This window comes from Odontomachus brunneus, unplaced genomic scaffold (assembly GCF_010583005.1).
Source record: "Odontomachus brunneus isolate Ranch 3 - 2012 unplaced genomic scaffold, Obru_v1 Obru_scaffold_224, whole genome shotgun sequence".
Taxonomy (NCBI): Eukaryota; Metazoa; Arthropoda; class Insecta; order Hymenoptera; family Formicidae; genus Odontomachus; species Odontomachus brunneus.
This window is the reverse complement of record NW_022639674.1, coordinates 231502-248642: the sequence shown is the minus strand read 5'-3', so window position 1 is coordinate 248642 and position 17141 is coordinate 231502. Positions and strand designations below refer to the sequence as shown.

General features: G+C 40.4%; 1 protein-coding gene across 5 annotated transcripts in view; it reads left to right on the top strand.

Annotated features, from left to right (window-relative positions):
* Positions 1–16107, top strand: part of LOC116852443 (arfGAP with SH3 domain, ANK repeat and PH domain-containing protein) — a 55879-nt gene extending 39772 nt beyond the window's left edge. The window contains exons 5-17 of one of the 5 annotated variants that reach the window (XM_032832828.1): positions 527–612; positions 790–946; positions 1180–1444; positions 1939–2166; positions 3591–3813; positions 3924–4104; positions 4304–4579; positions 4717–4836; positions 4930–5140; positions 5335–5421; positions 5659–5822; positions 6877–6945; positions 9620–16107. In XM_032832828.1, the coding sequence (XP_032688719.1) occupies positions 527–612; positions 790–946; positions 1180–1444; positions 1939–2166; positions 3591–3813; positions 3924–4104; positions 4304–4579; positions 4717–4836; positions 4930–5140; positions 5335–5421; positions 5659–5822; positions 6877–6945; positions 9620–9835 (2283 nt within the window). In that variant the 3' untranslated portion in view covers positions 9836–16107. Of the gene's footprint in view, positions 1–526; positions 613–789; positions 947–1179; positions 1445–1938; positions 2167–3590; positions 3814–3923; positions 4105–4303; positions 4580–4716; positions 4837–4929; positions 5141–5304; positions 5578–5658; positions 5823–6876; positions 6946–9619 lie in introns of all 5 variants that reach the window. The other 4 variants (XM_032832825.1, XM_032832827.1, XM_032832824.1 and 1 more) reach the window with 4 other exon arrangements.
* The last annotated feature ends 1034 nt before the right edge of the window (positions 16108–17141 follow it).

Here is a 17141-nt window from a genome sequence, read left to right as displayed (position 1 = left end):
AGAGAGAGAGAGAGATAGAGAGAGAGAGAGAGAGAGAGAGAGAGAGAGAGAGAGAGAGAGAGAGAGAGAGGCGCATGTACCATTGATAATGTGCGCATATCGATATCCGATCGTATCGATACCGATGTTGGTGAAAAATATGCCTTTCAACTGGAGAATTTCATTCACATTTCACACTCCAGACGAGCTGAAGCTCTATCCACTTACATTTTGCATGATCGTCCGCACAGGATGTCCAAGACAGAGAGAAAGAAATAAGGAAAAAATTATCGTCCGTGTGTTTTAATGAAGATTGCTTAAAATAATATTTAACGTCAATATATGTATGCGCGACGATGTCGTATATGATATAATGTTCTACATATGTAGAGATATCTGTAGAGACAACGAGCGCTGATAATTATGAGACACTCTGTATTTGCAGATCGCGTTTACGATAACTTGATAAAAACGTGTTTGAGCGAGTCTGTGCCGAGAGATAGAGACGCAGAACTGTTGATCATTTGTTGTCTGTGTTTGCTTGCAGTATCTGATCAAAGTGAACGAGATCAAAACGAAGAAGGGAATCGAGCTGTTGCAGCATCTAGTCGAATATTACCATGCGCAAACCAAGTGAGTGCTCACAGTTAATGTCTCCGCGTTTTCCTACAAAATCACACGCATTGCTTGCGACCGGTATTGCAACATCCTTCAAGACACGAGAGAGCGTTAATCTATTCGGGCGATAAGCGAAAGACAATCGTGGCGGTCAATTGAAGTTTCTAACGTTTACGTTGCGGCGTTATATAGTTATTTTCAGGATGGCTTGAAGACGATCGAGCACTTCGGCTCTTACGTGGCCGATCTCAGCGTGAAGTTGCAAAAGATCAGACAGACGCAGGACGAGGAGAGAAGACGACTAACGGAACTTAGGAGCCTCCTCAGGAGCTCCGGATGTGACAAAGAGGTAACGTAGACAACGAATTCTTTTTAGTCTAATAATTCCCTCGTATTTCGATTGTCATTTTATTAATGTTGTTCTGTTTCCTTTTTTTTACTTTGACTTGTGTCAAGAATACACAATAACATTTTTCCTTAGAAATCATGCATAGTTCAGAATTAACTTGTATATTAACTCCATTATTGGACCGTATACTGTACATGCACTCAGATTTTAAATGATACTCACGTGATTTACAGTTAAATGCGAACGCGAACGCTGGCTACTCGTTGCACCAGCTGCAGGGGGACAAACAGCACGGCGTCACGCGTTCCGGCCACCTGCTGAAGAAGAGCGAGGGCAAAATGAGGAGAGTCTGGCAAAAGAGACGGTGTGCCGTGCAGGCGGAGGGCTACCTTGACATCTGCCACGCCGACGAGAACAAGCCGCCCACCCGGGTGAACCTATTGACTTGCCAGATCAAGCTAGTGCCGGACGACAAGCGAGGCTTCGATCTCATAAGCTGTAAGTAGCGATGAGGCACAAGCTCAAATCTAATCGTTACGGATGTACGGTGTATCGTCTCGAATATTTCTCGCGACCTCAAATATTCTTGGAAGTCTCATAGGAAACAGCAACTTCAAAATCGTGAATTCTTTGTGAGTTTGCTTACGTGCCGATAACGGACGTATAATCTATGTATTGATAACGGATTATAAAGCAACTTCTGATGTATATAGTAATATTATCTGCTGACCATATCAGATTGCTAGATATGTGACATCCCCTCGTTCGCTAAGTTTTTCTCGGAAAATATTCGAATAACCGCTCGAATCTTCGCGCGATCAAAGTGCGTGCTCGGCAGCACTCACAAAACGGAGATTCAAACACCCGTCATTGGAGCCGCGAACGGTTCGTACTTTTGACTCGCTTGGGCGAGCATCTGAGACATACCGGAGCTCGTCATGTTCCTCCTTACAATGAGCGACCGTTTGATACTGTCATTGTCTCGTTTGCAGACAATAGGACATACCACTTCCAAGCGGAGGACGAGGCGGACCAGCGCGCGTGGATGTCGGTCCTGGTGAATTGCAAGGAACGCGCCCTGCTGCGCGCGTTCGACGCGAGCGGCAAGGCGGAGGCCGGCAGCGGCAATCCCAGCCTCGTGGAGTTGCAGCAAGCCGTCATACGATGCGTGATGCGGTTACCCGGAAACGATCAGTGCTGCGATTGCTCCTCGCAAAACGGTAACTGGGCATTGCGGGATATCACAGAGACGGATCGCCGGTAGCCTCTTTCTGGCGCGCGTGCCACATGTGTCTGTTAGGATAGACCGAGGCGAGTCGAATTAAACTAAGCTGAAGGGACAATTGTCTCTTCAGTTTTCTGTTTCAAACGAGCTGTCTTATCGTGCCAGAGATAAGAACTTATTTTGATCCGTCTCGGTCAACCTTATATCGATTCAGGCGAATGTGTCTAAAGTAGCTTCACGATTGAACGTAAGGTAACTGTCCATATTACTATACCTGTCCCTATTAATGTGCCTTTTTGTATTTGAATAAGCCATAAAAAAATTTACTCGCTAAAAAAATGTTTACTTAACAAAAGTTAATAAATTGATTATTAACATAATTTGCCCTATGTATATAAATTATATTATAAATTGATTTGAAGTATATTTTTGAAGCATTTTATATTATTTTTTATGTGAATTTAGTAAATTATTATTCCTATTAGTGTGTCCTCTTGTTCTTGTCTTTTAGCCGGCTAACTTAACTTTGTTTTCGATCCCGAGATGAGCGTTGCATTATGAATGTAAATTGAAATTGTATAGATATAATTAATGTGATAAATTGAAATTGTATAGATATAGTGTGATCTTGTATTATACTCAGCTAATCATTTGCTTGTGGATTTTGCTTACTATTAATTACCAATCTGATGTAGTGAATGTAGTGAAAATAGGTCAAGACTTATTAATCACGGATACACTAACTGGGGACATATTAATATCTCCTTTTGGAGGGACACACTAATCGGGACAAAAAATTTTTTAAATTTTTATTAAAACATTATAAAATATTAACATTTTTCACATTAAAAAATGTTATAAGAAAAAGAAATATTTAAAAAACCGATATTAATTTCACGCAGACAAAATTAAGGCTACAGTATTTAACAATTAATTCAATAATGAGCAAGTTGACTCAAACGCACATTAATAGGGACAATTCCTTTATTATCAAATCAAGATTTTGCAAACAATCTTTCAATAAAAAAAGGTATTTCAAAACAAAGATTCAATATTTTTATCAACTAATCTTGATTAAATCATTCTCGCACGACGAGAATTTCTTTAGCAGATTATTGTTTAAATTCTCATTAGGGAATTTCTTAATAGCTTAGCCTAGTGGGCGGTAGTGACTTTCGTTCTCGGACGTGCTGCGATATCTCTCTATTAAATTAGACTCCTATAGATAGAATTAATACGTCCAGCGCACACAGCAGGGTCTCTCGTGTCATCGGGAATGGCATGAATGTGCTCTCCGGTTCGCTGGCCGGTCTTTGTTGCGGGCGTTTCCGCGCGACAGCCGGACAAAGTGCGACTCGACTTCGCTCGTGCTCCAGTTGTCGCGTTTTTGTACGAAAGGCGATTGTGTGTCCATTTCAGACGCCACGTGGTTGTCCACGAACTTCGGGATAATAGTGTGCATAGAGTGCAGCGGCATCCACCGGGACTTGGGTGTGCATATATCGCGAATACAATCCCTCACGCTGGACAACGTGGGCACCGCTCAGCTGTTGCTCGCGCGGCACATGACCAATCAGGCGTTCAATGAGGTGATGGAGGCGACATTACGTCATAATCTCAAGCCGTCGCCGACGTCGACGATGTGAGCAAGTATACAACGCGCGCGTCGCTAAAGCGTGATTAGCGATGCGCGCACCTTCCATTGTCTCCTACTCCTTCAGTTCTCACGTCGCCCTCTCTTGCATTTTCCAGGGAGGAGAGGTATGAGTTCATACGTGCCAAGTATGTGGAGAAGAGATATGTGATGAATACGTGCGCGGACGAGCGTGATCTACTTTCCGATTTGGAGCACGCCGTTAACAATCGCGATCTGCAGCAACTTCTGCAAGTCTACGCCGAGAACGTAGATTTGGCAGCGCCGTTGCCAACATCGGTATGATACATGATAATGCATATTACATTTAAAAAATCTCAATTTTAATTTGCTACACTTGCAATCTCTTTATGATTACACTAATTATAATATTTATTTACATTAATTATGATTACACACTAATTTCTTATTTACTCTAACTTATTTTCACGTTGTGCAAATCTGGTATAAACACTATCGAGCTTTATATCTGTTTCAGGATGTGGGCGAGACGGCGTTACACTTGGCTATCTTGCGCGAAATGGGCAGCAGTCTACACATCGTGGACTTCCTAGTGCAAAACATGCCGACCGGTGGTATTGATCGGACGACCATCGACGGCGAGACCGCGCTACATCTGTCCGCGCGACACGACCGAGCGGAGGCGATGAAGCTACTGTTGCGAGCGGGCGCGGATCCGTCGCATCGAAACAAACAGGATAAGACTCCGCTGGACATTGCGCAGGAAATGGGACACCACACGTGCAAGGAATTGGTAATGAAACACAACCTGTTCCGCGTTCAGAAATTTCGTATATTTTTATTCATCACGGTCTTTACTATTTCATATTGTTATCCTTTAGTCATATATGCACATACACGTATTCTTTTTGATAAACAAATTGCTTTTAGCTCAGTCATGCTCTTCAAAGGCAGAAGACATTGTTCGATAACGTGAATATTGACTGGAATCTTTCTCACGATGAGGGTTCCACGGACTTCTCCGATGATGAAACAATAATAGAAGACAGAGTAAGTGGATCGAGATTCCATAACGCAGGAATAACTTTGGAAGAAAACGAACCAATGTCTGTGTATTCATATACGCGAATATCGATCTCGCAGAACGGATGTCTTACGCCCGAGAAGAAATCACGCAGCAGACCACCGTCCTACGCGGGAGGCGGTGGCATGGGGTCCGGCGATTCGCCGGTAACGCTACGCAGTCGGAGCAGCACCTGCGACAGTCTACAGAGCGGATCCTCTCCGAGTGCCTCGACGAATCGCCAGCAAATGCCTCCGCCGCCGCCGCCGCAAACGAGGAAACCCGTAGTCGGTAAGCCGTTGACATTCATGCAACAATTCTTTGAAATCTCGCGCAAGATCCCGGTTGTGTCCGATATTCAGCACACAGAGTTTGAGATTTTATCTGACAATTATTCATGTCTTGATTGCACTGTACGCCGTCGTCGCTTTAATTACGTCGATCTTCCCGCACAGTACCCACCCCCATGGTGCCGGATATTTCAGTGAACATCCACGGTTCGCTGAAGAAACGAGTAGCGCCGCCGCCGCCGCCCGCCGGAAACGCCAGCATCTTACCGTCGTCGCACTACGGTACGCTACCCACGTTGGCTACGTCGACGCACAGTCGTACGACCAGCGAACCGATTTTAGCCGGCCACACTTTACACACTCTACCGCATACGTTGAACACACTAAATAGCCAACATCATAAGAGATCACCGAGCGGCGACTCGTCGACCGGACACGGTATATTCGATAAATGAATCTCGCAGGGTGCGCCCGCTGGAGAGCGATACTCACTGTGCCTCTCTCCCTCTTTGCTAACAGGTATGGACAAGGCGAACAGTTCGACTCTGCAGAGACCGCGAAACCCGCCACCTCCAGCTCCCTCCGGCGTCACGTCCAGACTCAGCAACGGACGTAGCAGCGAGTCGCTGAGTTCCATGTGCTCGGACCATGGTCTGGGCAATCCCATTCCTCCGCCGCGCAAGGTAAGCTAAACGCAATCATCGTCTAGGCAGCGGGTTCGAGATTCCGAGAATCGACGCGGATCTCTTTAGTCTAAGCTATAGGATGTTACGTGTTTCCTCTTGCCAAAAGTTGTTTTATTCTCTGTATTATCTTCAGAGTGTATTATCTCCAGGTTATAGTTTATTGGCGGTCATAGAGCTCGCGATAGTCAATTTATTACTCATTAGAATCGTAGTAGGATCCGTTTACGTCATCTAGAAGGAAGTTCGAAGCCCTCGAGAGCATTACACAACTATCCCTCTGTCTCACCCCTCACCTCTGCTCTTTTACTCACACACGTACATTCGCTCTTGATGGGTTATTCCAAGTTCACACTAACAGTAGGGGAGAAAAGGTGTAACTAACAAGATTGTGTCGTAATGTTTTCCTGCGTAGTATAGTCTCCATTCGATTCACACTTGTATACGGGCTTGAGCATTATGCATATACTAATCGTGTACCACGCACATACTGACCTATCTGTTATCTGTTGTCCATTTACATTCCCTACGTCACACCAAGACACACCGTTATCGTTGTATGTATTTCTCTGATCCTTATTTATTAATCTCTCATCAACATGTAATCATAGAAAAGTCACAGTCAGATTTGTCACTGTCATCGCATATCGTTCAAGTCATTTCGCTCACCGTCATTTCATGTCGCGAGTCACACAGTCACCCGTATTATTGTAATCTTGTAACAAAGCGGAAGATAATGTTCGCAAAGATAACAGCACCAATCTAATGCGTAACGGTGAAATTTTCACGATAAGCGCCGCGTCGCGTCTTGAGAGGGCGTTTCGACACCAAAGATTCGATACCGAACGCAAGAGAGTCGATGTCGGACACGCGCGACGGTGCATTAAATTAAATATTGGATCTTTGTGAAATGTCAGACAATTCTTTCGCCGCGGTAAGAAAAGATATGTGGGTAACAAACGCGCATTTACCGCTCCGGTATGGTTATGTAGAAAAAATGCATGCATCTCAAGATCAGTGCTTTATGGTTTGTTATTAACCATTGTTGGTACAGCGAAGGGACCGGTCCAGGCTAGAGAGCTACGCCGAGGAGCCTTCATCTTTGCTCCCAAATCTGAATCTGGTAAACATCAGCCATCCCACATTACGGCATGTTACACTTGAAACCGCTTCTTACGAATAAGTATATATACATAGGGTTGCGAGTAATCAGTCATTTAATTAATTATATCGTGTTTGATTGACGATTAATATGAACCAATTCAACTGAAAACCGTTTAATTGATAATTAGTTTCAACAAATTTAATCGAGGACAGTTCAATAACGATTGATATGAGCGGAGGGAATCAAACATCATTAACAATAAATAAACTTAATAATTAAACTTGGTAAATTTAATTAAAGACCGCTTAATTGATGATTGAACTTAGCAAATTTAATTGAAGGACGTTTAATTTAATTGATCAATTTAATTTATCAATTTTATAAATAATTATATTTTTGTAATTTTTATAATTATTCCCTTTATTGTAATAAAAAATTCATCCAATTATATTTATAATTTTATTAATTATTTATAATTGAATAATATGTTTAAATTTATCAATTTGAGAAAAATAAATTTCATTTATTCAATTTTATTGTTTCTTATAACGGTGTGTTAGGGGATTTTTGTTTTTATATATTTTTAATATTGATTTATAACGAATAAATAAAAATGAAATTTAGTTTTAAAAAATTTTATTTATTTTAAATTTATTGATATTATTTTATTATTTAAATATCTCTCAATAAATTTTTATTTTTTAATAGATTTAATTGATGATTAATATGAACAAATTCCAATCGATTCAATCGAAGATTGCTTGTTGATAGTTGATATGCTTAGTGCTCTTTTCAACGCAAATCATCTCAATCATCGGCATTTTCCACGATACCACAATGCTCCGAGAATGAATATTATCCACAAAATCAATTGTATATCCTTGAGTAATCGATAACTCTTCGATTGAATCAATTTGCTCATATCAATTGTCAGTTAAGTAGCCTTTAATTGAATTTGCCAAGTTCAATTCTTAATTGATTGATCTTTGTTTTCCTTCGCTCATATCAATCGCTAATTGAATAATCTTTAATTATATTCGTTGAAATTTATCGTCAATTAAACATTCTTCAGTTGATTTTGTTTGAATCAATCATTAAATTGAATTGAATTGAGTTAAATTGAATTGAATTGAATTGAATTGAATTGAAGCATATTTGTTCAAATCAATTATTAAATTGAAAAAATTTAACTAATATTTTCACAACTCTATATATAAACAAATAAGCATATATATGCAATATATCTCGTTGTACATACGCGTTCCACGTGAAATGATTAAGCTTCGTCGCTAGCTATTAATTAAATGCAAATCGCGTGACGACGTAATCCCGACGAGGAGAAAGAATCAGGGAAAAGAATTATTAACGAGAATTCGAGACCGACAACCGTCGTCAGTGGAACTTACCTCTGTCTTTCTGTCTGTCGTTAGCCGTATCGACGACACTTTCAAGTGTAGCAGTGCTTTTGCATGATCAGTCGTGCTGTTCGTATCATCGTCTGTGCAACTCACCTCGTTGAGGCTTCAAATATAACATTATTATTATTTGTGCGTTATTGCCGAACGGTGTGGTCGTTTTTTTCTTTTTTAACATCGCTCGCCTCTAGTCACAACCATCAGTCGCCCCGATCGAGGTGCTATTCGTTCGTAACGAGAACACGAATTTTCCAAGACAAGTCGCTCTGTGTAACCTGTATGAATCTAATATTTACATTCTTCGATTCAATTTTATTCTATCCGAGTCATTAATTGGTATGTTTCTTTTTTCATTTTTATTTATTTTTTTCATTATGTTTAACGAGTTATATATATCAGTGGACAATAAGTTAGAATCAAGCACTAACCACTGAGACCTGTGTACTTGTAAATACTGATTATCGCATGGGTTTTCTGAATGAATTTATGTTTAACCGACACTCGATCGCATTCGGCTGTGTTATACTTCTTCCGACTTCCGCGATACTACTCCCTCGTAAAATTCTGTCATTCCGAGTTATGGTGAGACTTGACATTAAATCGCGTAACTGGCATGATGTATCGGTGTTTCATACTGGAAATTCTAGTTTAGGGATATCGATAAGTTTAATTATATTCTATCCAAGTGTATTGGATGTTTTTCGTCGCAGCCCCTTTTATCTGTCTCAGAACGGATTAATCAATACTTTACACCTTTTTAGCTTTGATTCTCCCGAAGGAGAGAGAGAAAGAGAGTGACACGAAAGAAGTCAAAAGATCTTAATCGTCAATCAGTCGACAATAAGATAAAATCGAGTCTGGTCGAAACCGTGAATATCATTGACTCTTCGGACTTTCAATATCAAATCTCCCTAGAATTTCCAATGCCCTCGTAACATTCGAGAAAGATGTGTACTTGCTTTCAATACGGTTTGATCTTTTCCTTTTTTCTCGATACAGCTTGAAACGCAGCCGATGGTACAATGAGAGAGCTGAACTTTTGGGAATTAGTCCAAAACATATCTTCACATTGGACTATCGGTTGGGCTCCAAACTGCATCGAGAAATAAGTGTTCAAATCGTTTTGAAAGCAGGTGTACTCACGCTCGTCACCTCGTGACAAGGGTGTGAGCAACAGAGCGCTTGCTTCCCTCAGCTGACTGAAACACGCGCTCTCAATAGTGTATGCCGGATGTTCTCGTCTTGTTAACATTTTCTTCTTGTCCTCCGATACACAGCCGACGTCGTCGACTTTGAGCGGCCTTCGACGTTGCCGAGCGTTGTACGACTGCGAGGCCGACAACGAGGACGAGCTATCGTTCCGCGAAGGCGAGGTGATCATCGTGACCAACGAACAGACTGATGACGACAATTGGATGGAGGGTGCGCTGGAACGGGCGCCAGAGAGACGGGGCATGTTCCCCATCAGCTTCGTGCACATGCTGCAAGATTAACATTCGGTAAGCCTGAACTCGTTGGCGAGTGTCTCTAGCACTGCCAGCTCGATGAGCGTCGCCAGTCTCGGCCGACGAAGCTGGCTGAGGAAACCGAAGGAGTGAAGAACCGTAACGGAGCGCGGAAGTCACGCCGCTCAGAAGCTATTCTCCGTTTTCTTCGTCGTCCACGGAGACTCAGACAGCCATACAAGCGTCCGGATAGAACATCAAACGTCGATGAGTGCCGTCACCAAGTGAAGAGGTTCTCTCTTTGTTCCTCGAGTTCCTTAGGAAAAAGTTGTAGGAGGAAGTGAGAGTAGCGCTGCACCAGTAGGAGGCAGTTCTTAAAAAGATCAATGCCCGATTTCACCAACGATTAACTCTTAATCTGAGCTTAAACTGTCTCCAGATAAAGACTTGAACTTAGGTTAAAGTTTAATCGACGTTTAAAGACGTTGGTAGCATCGGACCTTAGCTGTTTAGCGGAGTACAGTAGTATAAGCTCGTGTTACTTACATTCTTATTCTGCTCGGCGGTTTAATCAACGTCATCAGTTGGAGTTGCATTATACGCGAGAGTTTCATAGCTTGTTAACTATTTTTTAGACACTGAAGGCTCCTCAAACTTTCTCTCTACCGCGGCACAGAGTTATCCCTGCTGATGCAACGGTATCTCGCGTCTTCCGATAATTCGATTGCTTCAGATCAATCGGGTAAATAGATTTATAAATAGGATTCTAACCGATTTCCTCTTCGTACGCGATGCGAAAACCATTGACATGTTCTATTGTTTCGTTCGAAAAGAGTTACGAGAGTAATGTTTAATCTGCATCCTCGATTCAAAGTCAGCGGACACATCGAAGTAGATCACTGAGCCGGATACGTCCGATACGTACAATCTCGAGCATGTTAATGCTGACCGGTGCGTCTGCTCAGTCGGGAAATTTGTTCCCGTGATATTTGGGAAACATGTTCTCTCGCTTGCGCAAATCGTTTTAGTGCAGTTCAATGATTTTATTTCGCAAAATTTTACTACTCCCACGGGCAAATGCATCGCAGACAGCATAAAAACATGCGATTGTACGTTCGATTGCGCATGTAACATGTGTTAGGGATGTTGTCTTTAATAGAGCCGGATGTTGGTGTTTTATGCTGGGTGACAATCATATCGAGAACCGCGTGAGAGAAGGCGGACGTCACGTTTGATGATGAATCCTCTCGGAGACTTCACGAGACTGTATTCAAGCTTTCAGATATGCCATTACTATTAATTAATTTTGACTCACAAGTTTCATACTGGGGAGAAATTCTTTGCTATTTACCTCCCAGATTGAAACTGAATAGGCTGAAATTAATCGGGAATTAATTTGTCTCAGCATTCAGGTGAATGTGATTGGCAATGGCACGGTTTTGCTCTTTGCGAAACTACTCTCGGCATAGCGAAACGCGAGGAAGAGGAAACTGATTGACCGTACAAATGTCGCAATATGCGTGCTTGTGTGTATGTGTGTGTGTATGCGCGCGTGCGCGCATAAGCATGTGCCAGAACATCTGCAAGTTCTCGGTGTTTGTCGCGAAATGTTGTGTCTAAAAAGTTTATATGTAGATTTTATGTAGTCAGAGACGTATTCGTCTACTAATTGCTCTTTGCATAGATATATATCACAGTACACACAAAGTGTAATTTAGATACAAATTAGAGAAATCCGGCTGACAAAGTATGGTACACGACGTTTAATCGCTGACGACGTCGGTAAAGAAAAAAGAAAAAAGAGATAAAAACATACGTCGCGCGCTGCAGCGGGTTGGAAATACGTTAAAAACGGATATATAAATACATATATATATATATATATATATATATATATTACTATATATATATGTACATACATATACATATGTGTATGTGTGTGTGTGTGTGTGTGTATATATATATATACATACATATATATATATAAATAAAAGAACGATCCTCTCAGCTGCGGAACCGACGCTAAAATGTGATACATAATATTTCAGAGTAAATTGTTAATACTGCGAGACGACCGCGTGCAACAAGCTACAAGCCGAACGGCATTTTTCGAACACTGATTAATCGATTTCAGCGTAGCGTATTCGATTTACACGACTGGAAATCACGCAGATCGCGAACGGGCGTCTCCATTGACAGGGAGAATTTAACGGCAAATATTGATATAATAGATAATCACGTTGCTAGTTGAATATTGTATCTGGGTTGAATTCGCGATGAACGAGCCTTGATTATTATCGATCACAAGGAGCAGAAGGAGGAGGAAGAGGAGGTCTGAGCTCTCGATGTCGATGTACTACTCGTCTGAGAAATATCTGTGGCACACTCTCACGATACTCCGATCGACAATTGCGCCGGCGAAGCGAGAGAGAAACATGTAACGCGGTTCACATGGTTTCGGTGTCTCTCAACGTCCGTATGTTCTATTGATCTGGCGCACAATTCTTTTTTCCGTACTGCCATTAACGGATCGATTTAACGTAGGGATAGGAAGGCGAAGTTGTTGCAGTCATAGAAACCCGCAACTCGTATCTCGCATTCGGCGCTGAACGCGGCCGTCTGATTTCAGGTCCGTATTAATAGCCATCGCTTGAAACTTGTATCGTATGAGGTACTCAGATTTGAATTAAGAGTTAGATTTTTTTACTTGAATCATATAATACATGAGACATTACGTTTATAATCGTGATTCAGCTAAAACATCATATCTAAATTCAAATTTGAACATCTCACCTGAGGCAATTTTTAAGTACTGGCTATTGATACGAGTCTAAAGTCCGTATTAATAGTTATTACTTGAAACTTGCTTTAAATGTAGGATTTTCATATTTAAGTTTAGAGTTGGATGTGAGTTCTTCAGTGGAATGACGATCAAACAAACGTAACGTTGCATATATCATACGGTTTACTTGAAAAATTTAGATCTAACTTTATATTAAAATCTGAATATCTCACATGACAGTTTCAAGTAACGACTACTGATACGGGTCTAAGGCCCGGTTGCATCAATACGTTATTTTGGTTTTAAATGAGACTTAAATATATACTTAATATGTCTGTCTTTATTTATTTAGAAAGAAAGATAAAGATAGATATATATTTAAGTTTCGCTTAAAGCCAAAGTAATGTTGGTGCAACCAGGCCTTAGGCTCGTATTAATAGTCGTTGCTTGAAACTCGCTTCAAGTGAGATACTCATATATTATGTTTAGAGTTAGATGTGAGTTTTTCAGTAGAATCGCGTTTGCAAATGTGTCACGTATATCACGTGTTTCAACCGGAAAACTCAGATCCAACTCTAAATTCAAATCGGAATATCTCGATATCTCAATGAGATAAGTTTCAAGTAACGAGACTTAATACAGATCTAAGACACGTATATGTAGATACCGCTACATACGAGACAAATCCGAGAATCGCGCCGAATGCGACCGGCACGGACGCGTTACGGTTCGTAGTTTCGTAGAATTTCGCGAGAGTTAATTGAATCTAGCGTAAAAATGAAGAACGGAGGAAGCGAATTTAACGTCAACGGTCGTCACACAAGATGTTATACAACCGATATTGCATGACACTCGATAGTATTATTAGCGTACTCGACTTAAGATCGTTACGACTGTGTGTACATTTTTTCGTAATGCCATACTACAAAGTGTTAGTCGATCCTCGAGTAGAGAATATACCAGGAGAGAGAGAGGAGAGAGGGGAGAGCCGGGGGTTCGAAAACCAATCGACCGTCGATATGTGTCACGAAAACGTAAAAGACACGTGTGTAGCACGACGGACGAGAGAAGTTTCTTTCACTGTCGCAATATATTAAATATTCTATTCGAATGCACGAGACCAAAGAGGATATCGCGGAAGAGAGCGAGGAGAGTCGTCGAGAACGGTGCGCGATTCGCGGAACAATTTTCCATCGGTTGTCACGACGTTTGTCGATGCTCAAGCGAACTTTGAGCGGGAAATGCGGTCTTCACGAGACATGAGCGACACTTAATAAGGCCTGCTGACTGTTCGTCGCAAAACTTTTGACTGATGACGTCAAAAGCGAGAAAATGTATATCCAAAATTTCCACGTTGACATAAAAAAATATATGCCTCCATATCTCTAAATACATCCAAAAAAATGACATGTACAATCAATCGATTGAGCACCCCTTTAAATACTCCGGACACTCTTTTCTGCACAATCAATAAATAACTGTAAAATTAACGTGCAAACTTTCTCTTCAATCTACATTTCTTTATTATTTCGTCGTGTTAATTTCAGATTACTTATTGGTTGTTAAAGCAAAAAGAAAAGCGTTAAGAATATTTTAGAGACGTGCTTAATCAATTATCATCTTGCATATATCTTTTTATCTCGACATATTTTGTAGAAATCTTGGGCATGCGTTTCCTCGATTCTGACATCAAGATGACCACAACGCGAAGCAATTAGGAGCCTTAAATACCATGTGATTATTACCAATACCGATCGGTGAAGCTCCGCGAATCGTCGCGATTCCGTGTAGCATTAGTCCGCTCGAGAATGGGATCGACGTGTGTTTCTTTCATGTAGTATGCGGATCGTGCGATCGATTCTTGAACGACACGAATGATGTTGCGGAAGCTGGCAATTCTTTCCTTACAATTGCCATAGGGCTTTGTACATAGACGAACGAAAGTAGAGTACATACTTACCGCGCTGTAACGCTATTAGCTGTGACATTATTTCGATAAGTGTAAACTTCGATCGATTTACAGGCGTCTCGCGACGCCTACCTCCTTCAGCCCAAAAAGAACGTAGCTATGAGGCGATTTCGAACAGCAGAGGATATTTTCCGGTTTTATTCGTTAGAGATAAAGATATCTAAATCACGTTATTTATATATGTAGATCCATATATATATTATGTATATGTATATGTGTATATATATAGGGAGAGAGATATATATATACATACATACACGTATACGTACACATTCGCAGGGAGCTGAATGTTCAGGTTTTATTTTTCGACGACACTGTTAACGTTTCCCACAGTTCCTTCGTCAGTTTTTAATTTCTGCAGCAGTCTAACGCAGCAATAAGTAACACGAAACACCAATAAGTATCCGTCAAACAGTCGACTCGTTACGCCACGCCACGTTTAAGCGAAGCAAGATCGTTCACGGAAATCGTCAATTTGTGATGGCAAGTTTCACAAATATCTATAAATATAGTGAAGAACAAATACAAAGCAAATAAACACGACTAAGACGCACTTTTGTTTCTCAGTCGGAGTAATGACAAAACCGGCTTGCCTAATTGACGACACTTGCTACGTAGAGTTTTAGCAAAATAACGTGCGAGTCTCGCTGAGATTTTTCCGAAGATAATTCCAAGGACACTGATATTATCGTGACTCTTTAGGAAATGTCTTACGACAGCGAATACCACAAAGTACCACGACGTCTCCTTTTCTCTCACAGACACTCGCTCTCACACAGAAATATCTATAAGGAAAAATGATAAATAATATATAACAGTTGTGTATATATATATATATATATATATATATATATATATATATATATATATATATATATATATATATATAATTTTTCATTTAGATAATATTGAGTGTGTATTGAAGTTATGTATCTATGACTGTAACTTCAATATATCTATCATCTATAATCAAAGGAATCATTATCTGTTTAACATTGAACACATAGACTTTCGCTCGGTCTTAGCATTCGCAAATTTCATGTCAAACGCGCACAAACGATTAACAGTGTCACTTTTTTTTATTTACACAATCGAAACAGATGAAAAAAACGTGTCGTCGACTATGTAAATACATGTATAGGTAAAACAGTAGTAATTGTGGTGCGCGCCTGTGTAGTGTGCGTATGTTATACGCGTGTGCATGCGTAAGAGCGTGGGTGCATGAGGAAGAGAGATCGAAATAAATCGATATATGTTTATATTACTATATCGAACGTACATCTATTAAAAGTACGATTTAAGCTTAAGTATGTGGATACTGTCTATTTAACAGTTTAAGCGATTGATCCTTTGCATTTCAAACTTAAGAGAGTAGACGTTAGATAGTCTGTAAGTATTTATTATTATTTTGTAGCTACTTCCCGGAAAACACTGAGACGTCCTACGTTCCGATTGTGACGTCTTTGAGACATCTTAAGTAAGACGTCTTATAGACATCTTAAGTAAGACTGTTTCCAGTAAAAAAAAAAAGAACGCTGCGAGAAAAAATAAAACGATATTAAAATTATATGATATTTGTACTTTATTTAAATTACGCTTTGAAGTTTTATCCCGCAATGACGTATGTACATAGACCAAGTATTTCGTCCGCAGAATGAAATTAACAGTTAACAGTTTTAAAACAAAATAAAGCTAAGATTCCATATATGCGGTGAATGGGTGGGACCCGATCGACCACGATACGATTGGACACAGATTGTAATGATTGGTTCGACCTAGTAATTCACTAGATAATTCTTTTCATCAGTTGGTTGTGTCCAATCGTACCGTCGTCAATCGGGACGCTCCCGCGGTGAATTCCGGCAAAATGCTGCGGTGACCAATGAGAAGCCATGCGTATGTCGGCGCCGTATCGCCACTGCCCAATATGCGCCTGGCTTCTGATTGGTCACTGCGATATTTTACTGGGCTCACCATATATATGGAGTTTTATAGCGGTTGCTTGCACTAACGCACTGAAGCTCGTTCATAGTATATTATATTTAAAAATTGTCTTAAATAAATTCTCAAATATTTTTAACCAGTAATATGATATATATAACATCCGTACGAATCATTTTAGCTAAAATGTTTTTAAATATGTATTTAAGACACGACCTTAAATATAAGAATGTACTGTAAACAAGTCTTAGCGCGCACTCAGTGCGGGAAGTAACGCGTTACTTGTAACGACGTTACTATTTCGTTACTTTTTTTGGTAACAATTTGTTAACGCCGTTACTTTTTTGTATCAGTAACGAAAAAGTAACGGCGTTATATTTTTTTTTAGTAACGAGTAACGAAATTCATCGTTACTTGTATCGCTACTTTTTTACTATAGTGACTTCTGTACACAGAACGCGGCAACGCTTGTCACGCTACGAAAGTTTGCACACGATAAACAATTAATGTGCTGCTTTCCATAAAGCCCATTCTACAATAAGCAATAAAAGTCATAATAAAATTGACCAATCATAGTCGACTATTAGAAGAATAATCCACTGTAATTAGTCAATTTTATTGCGACTTAAAACTTATTGCTTATTGTAGGAAGCCTCTAAAGC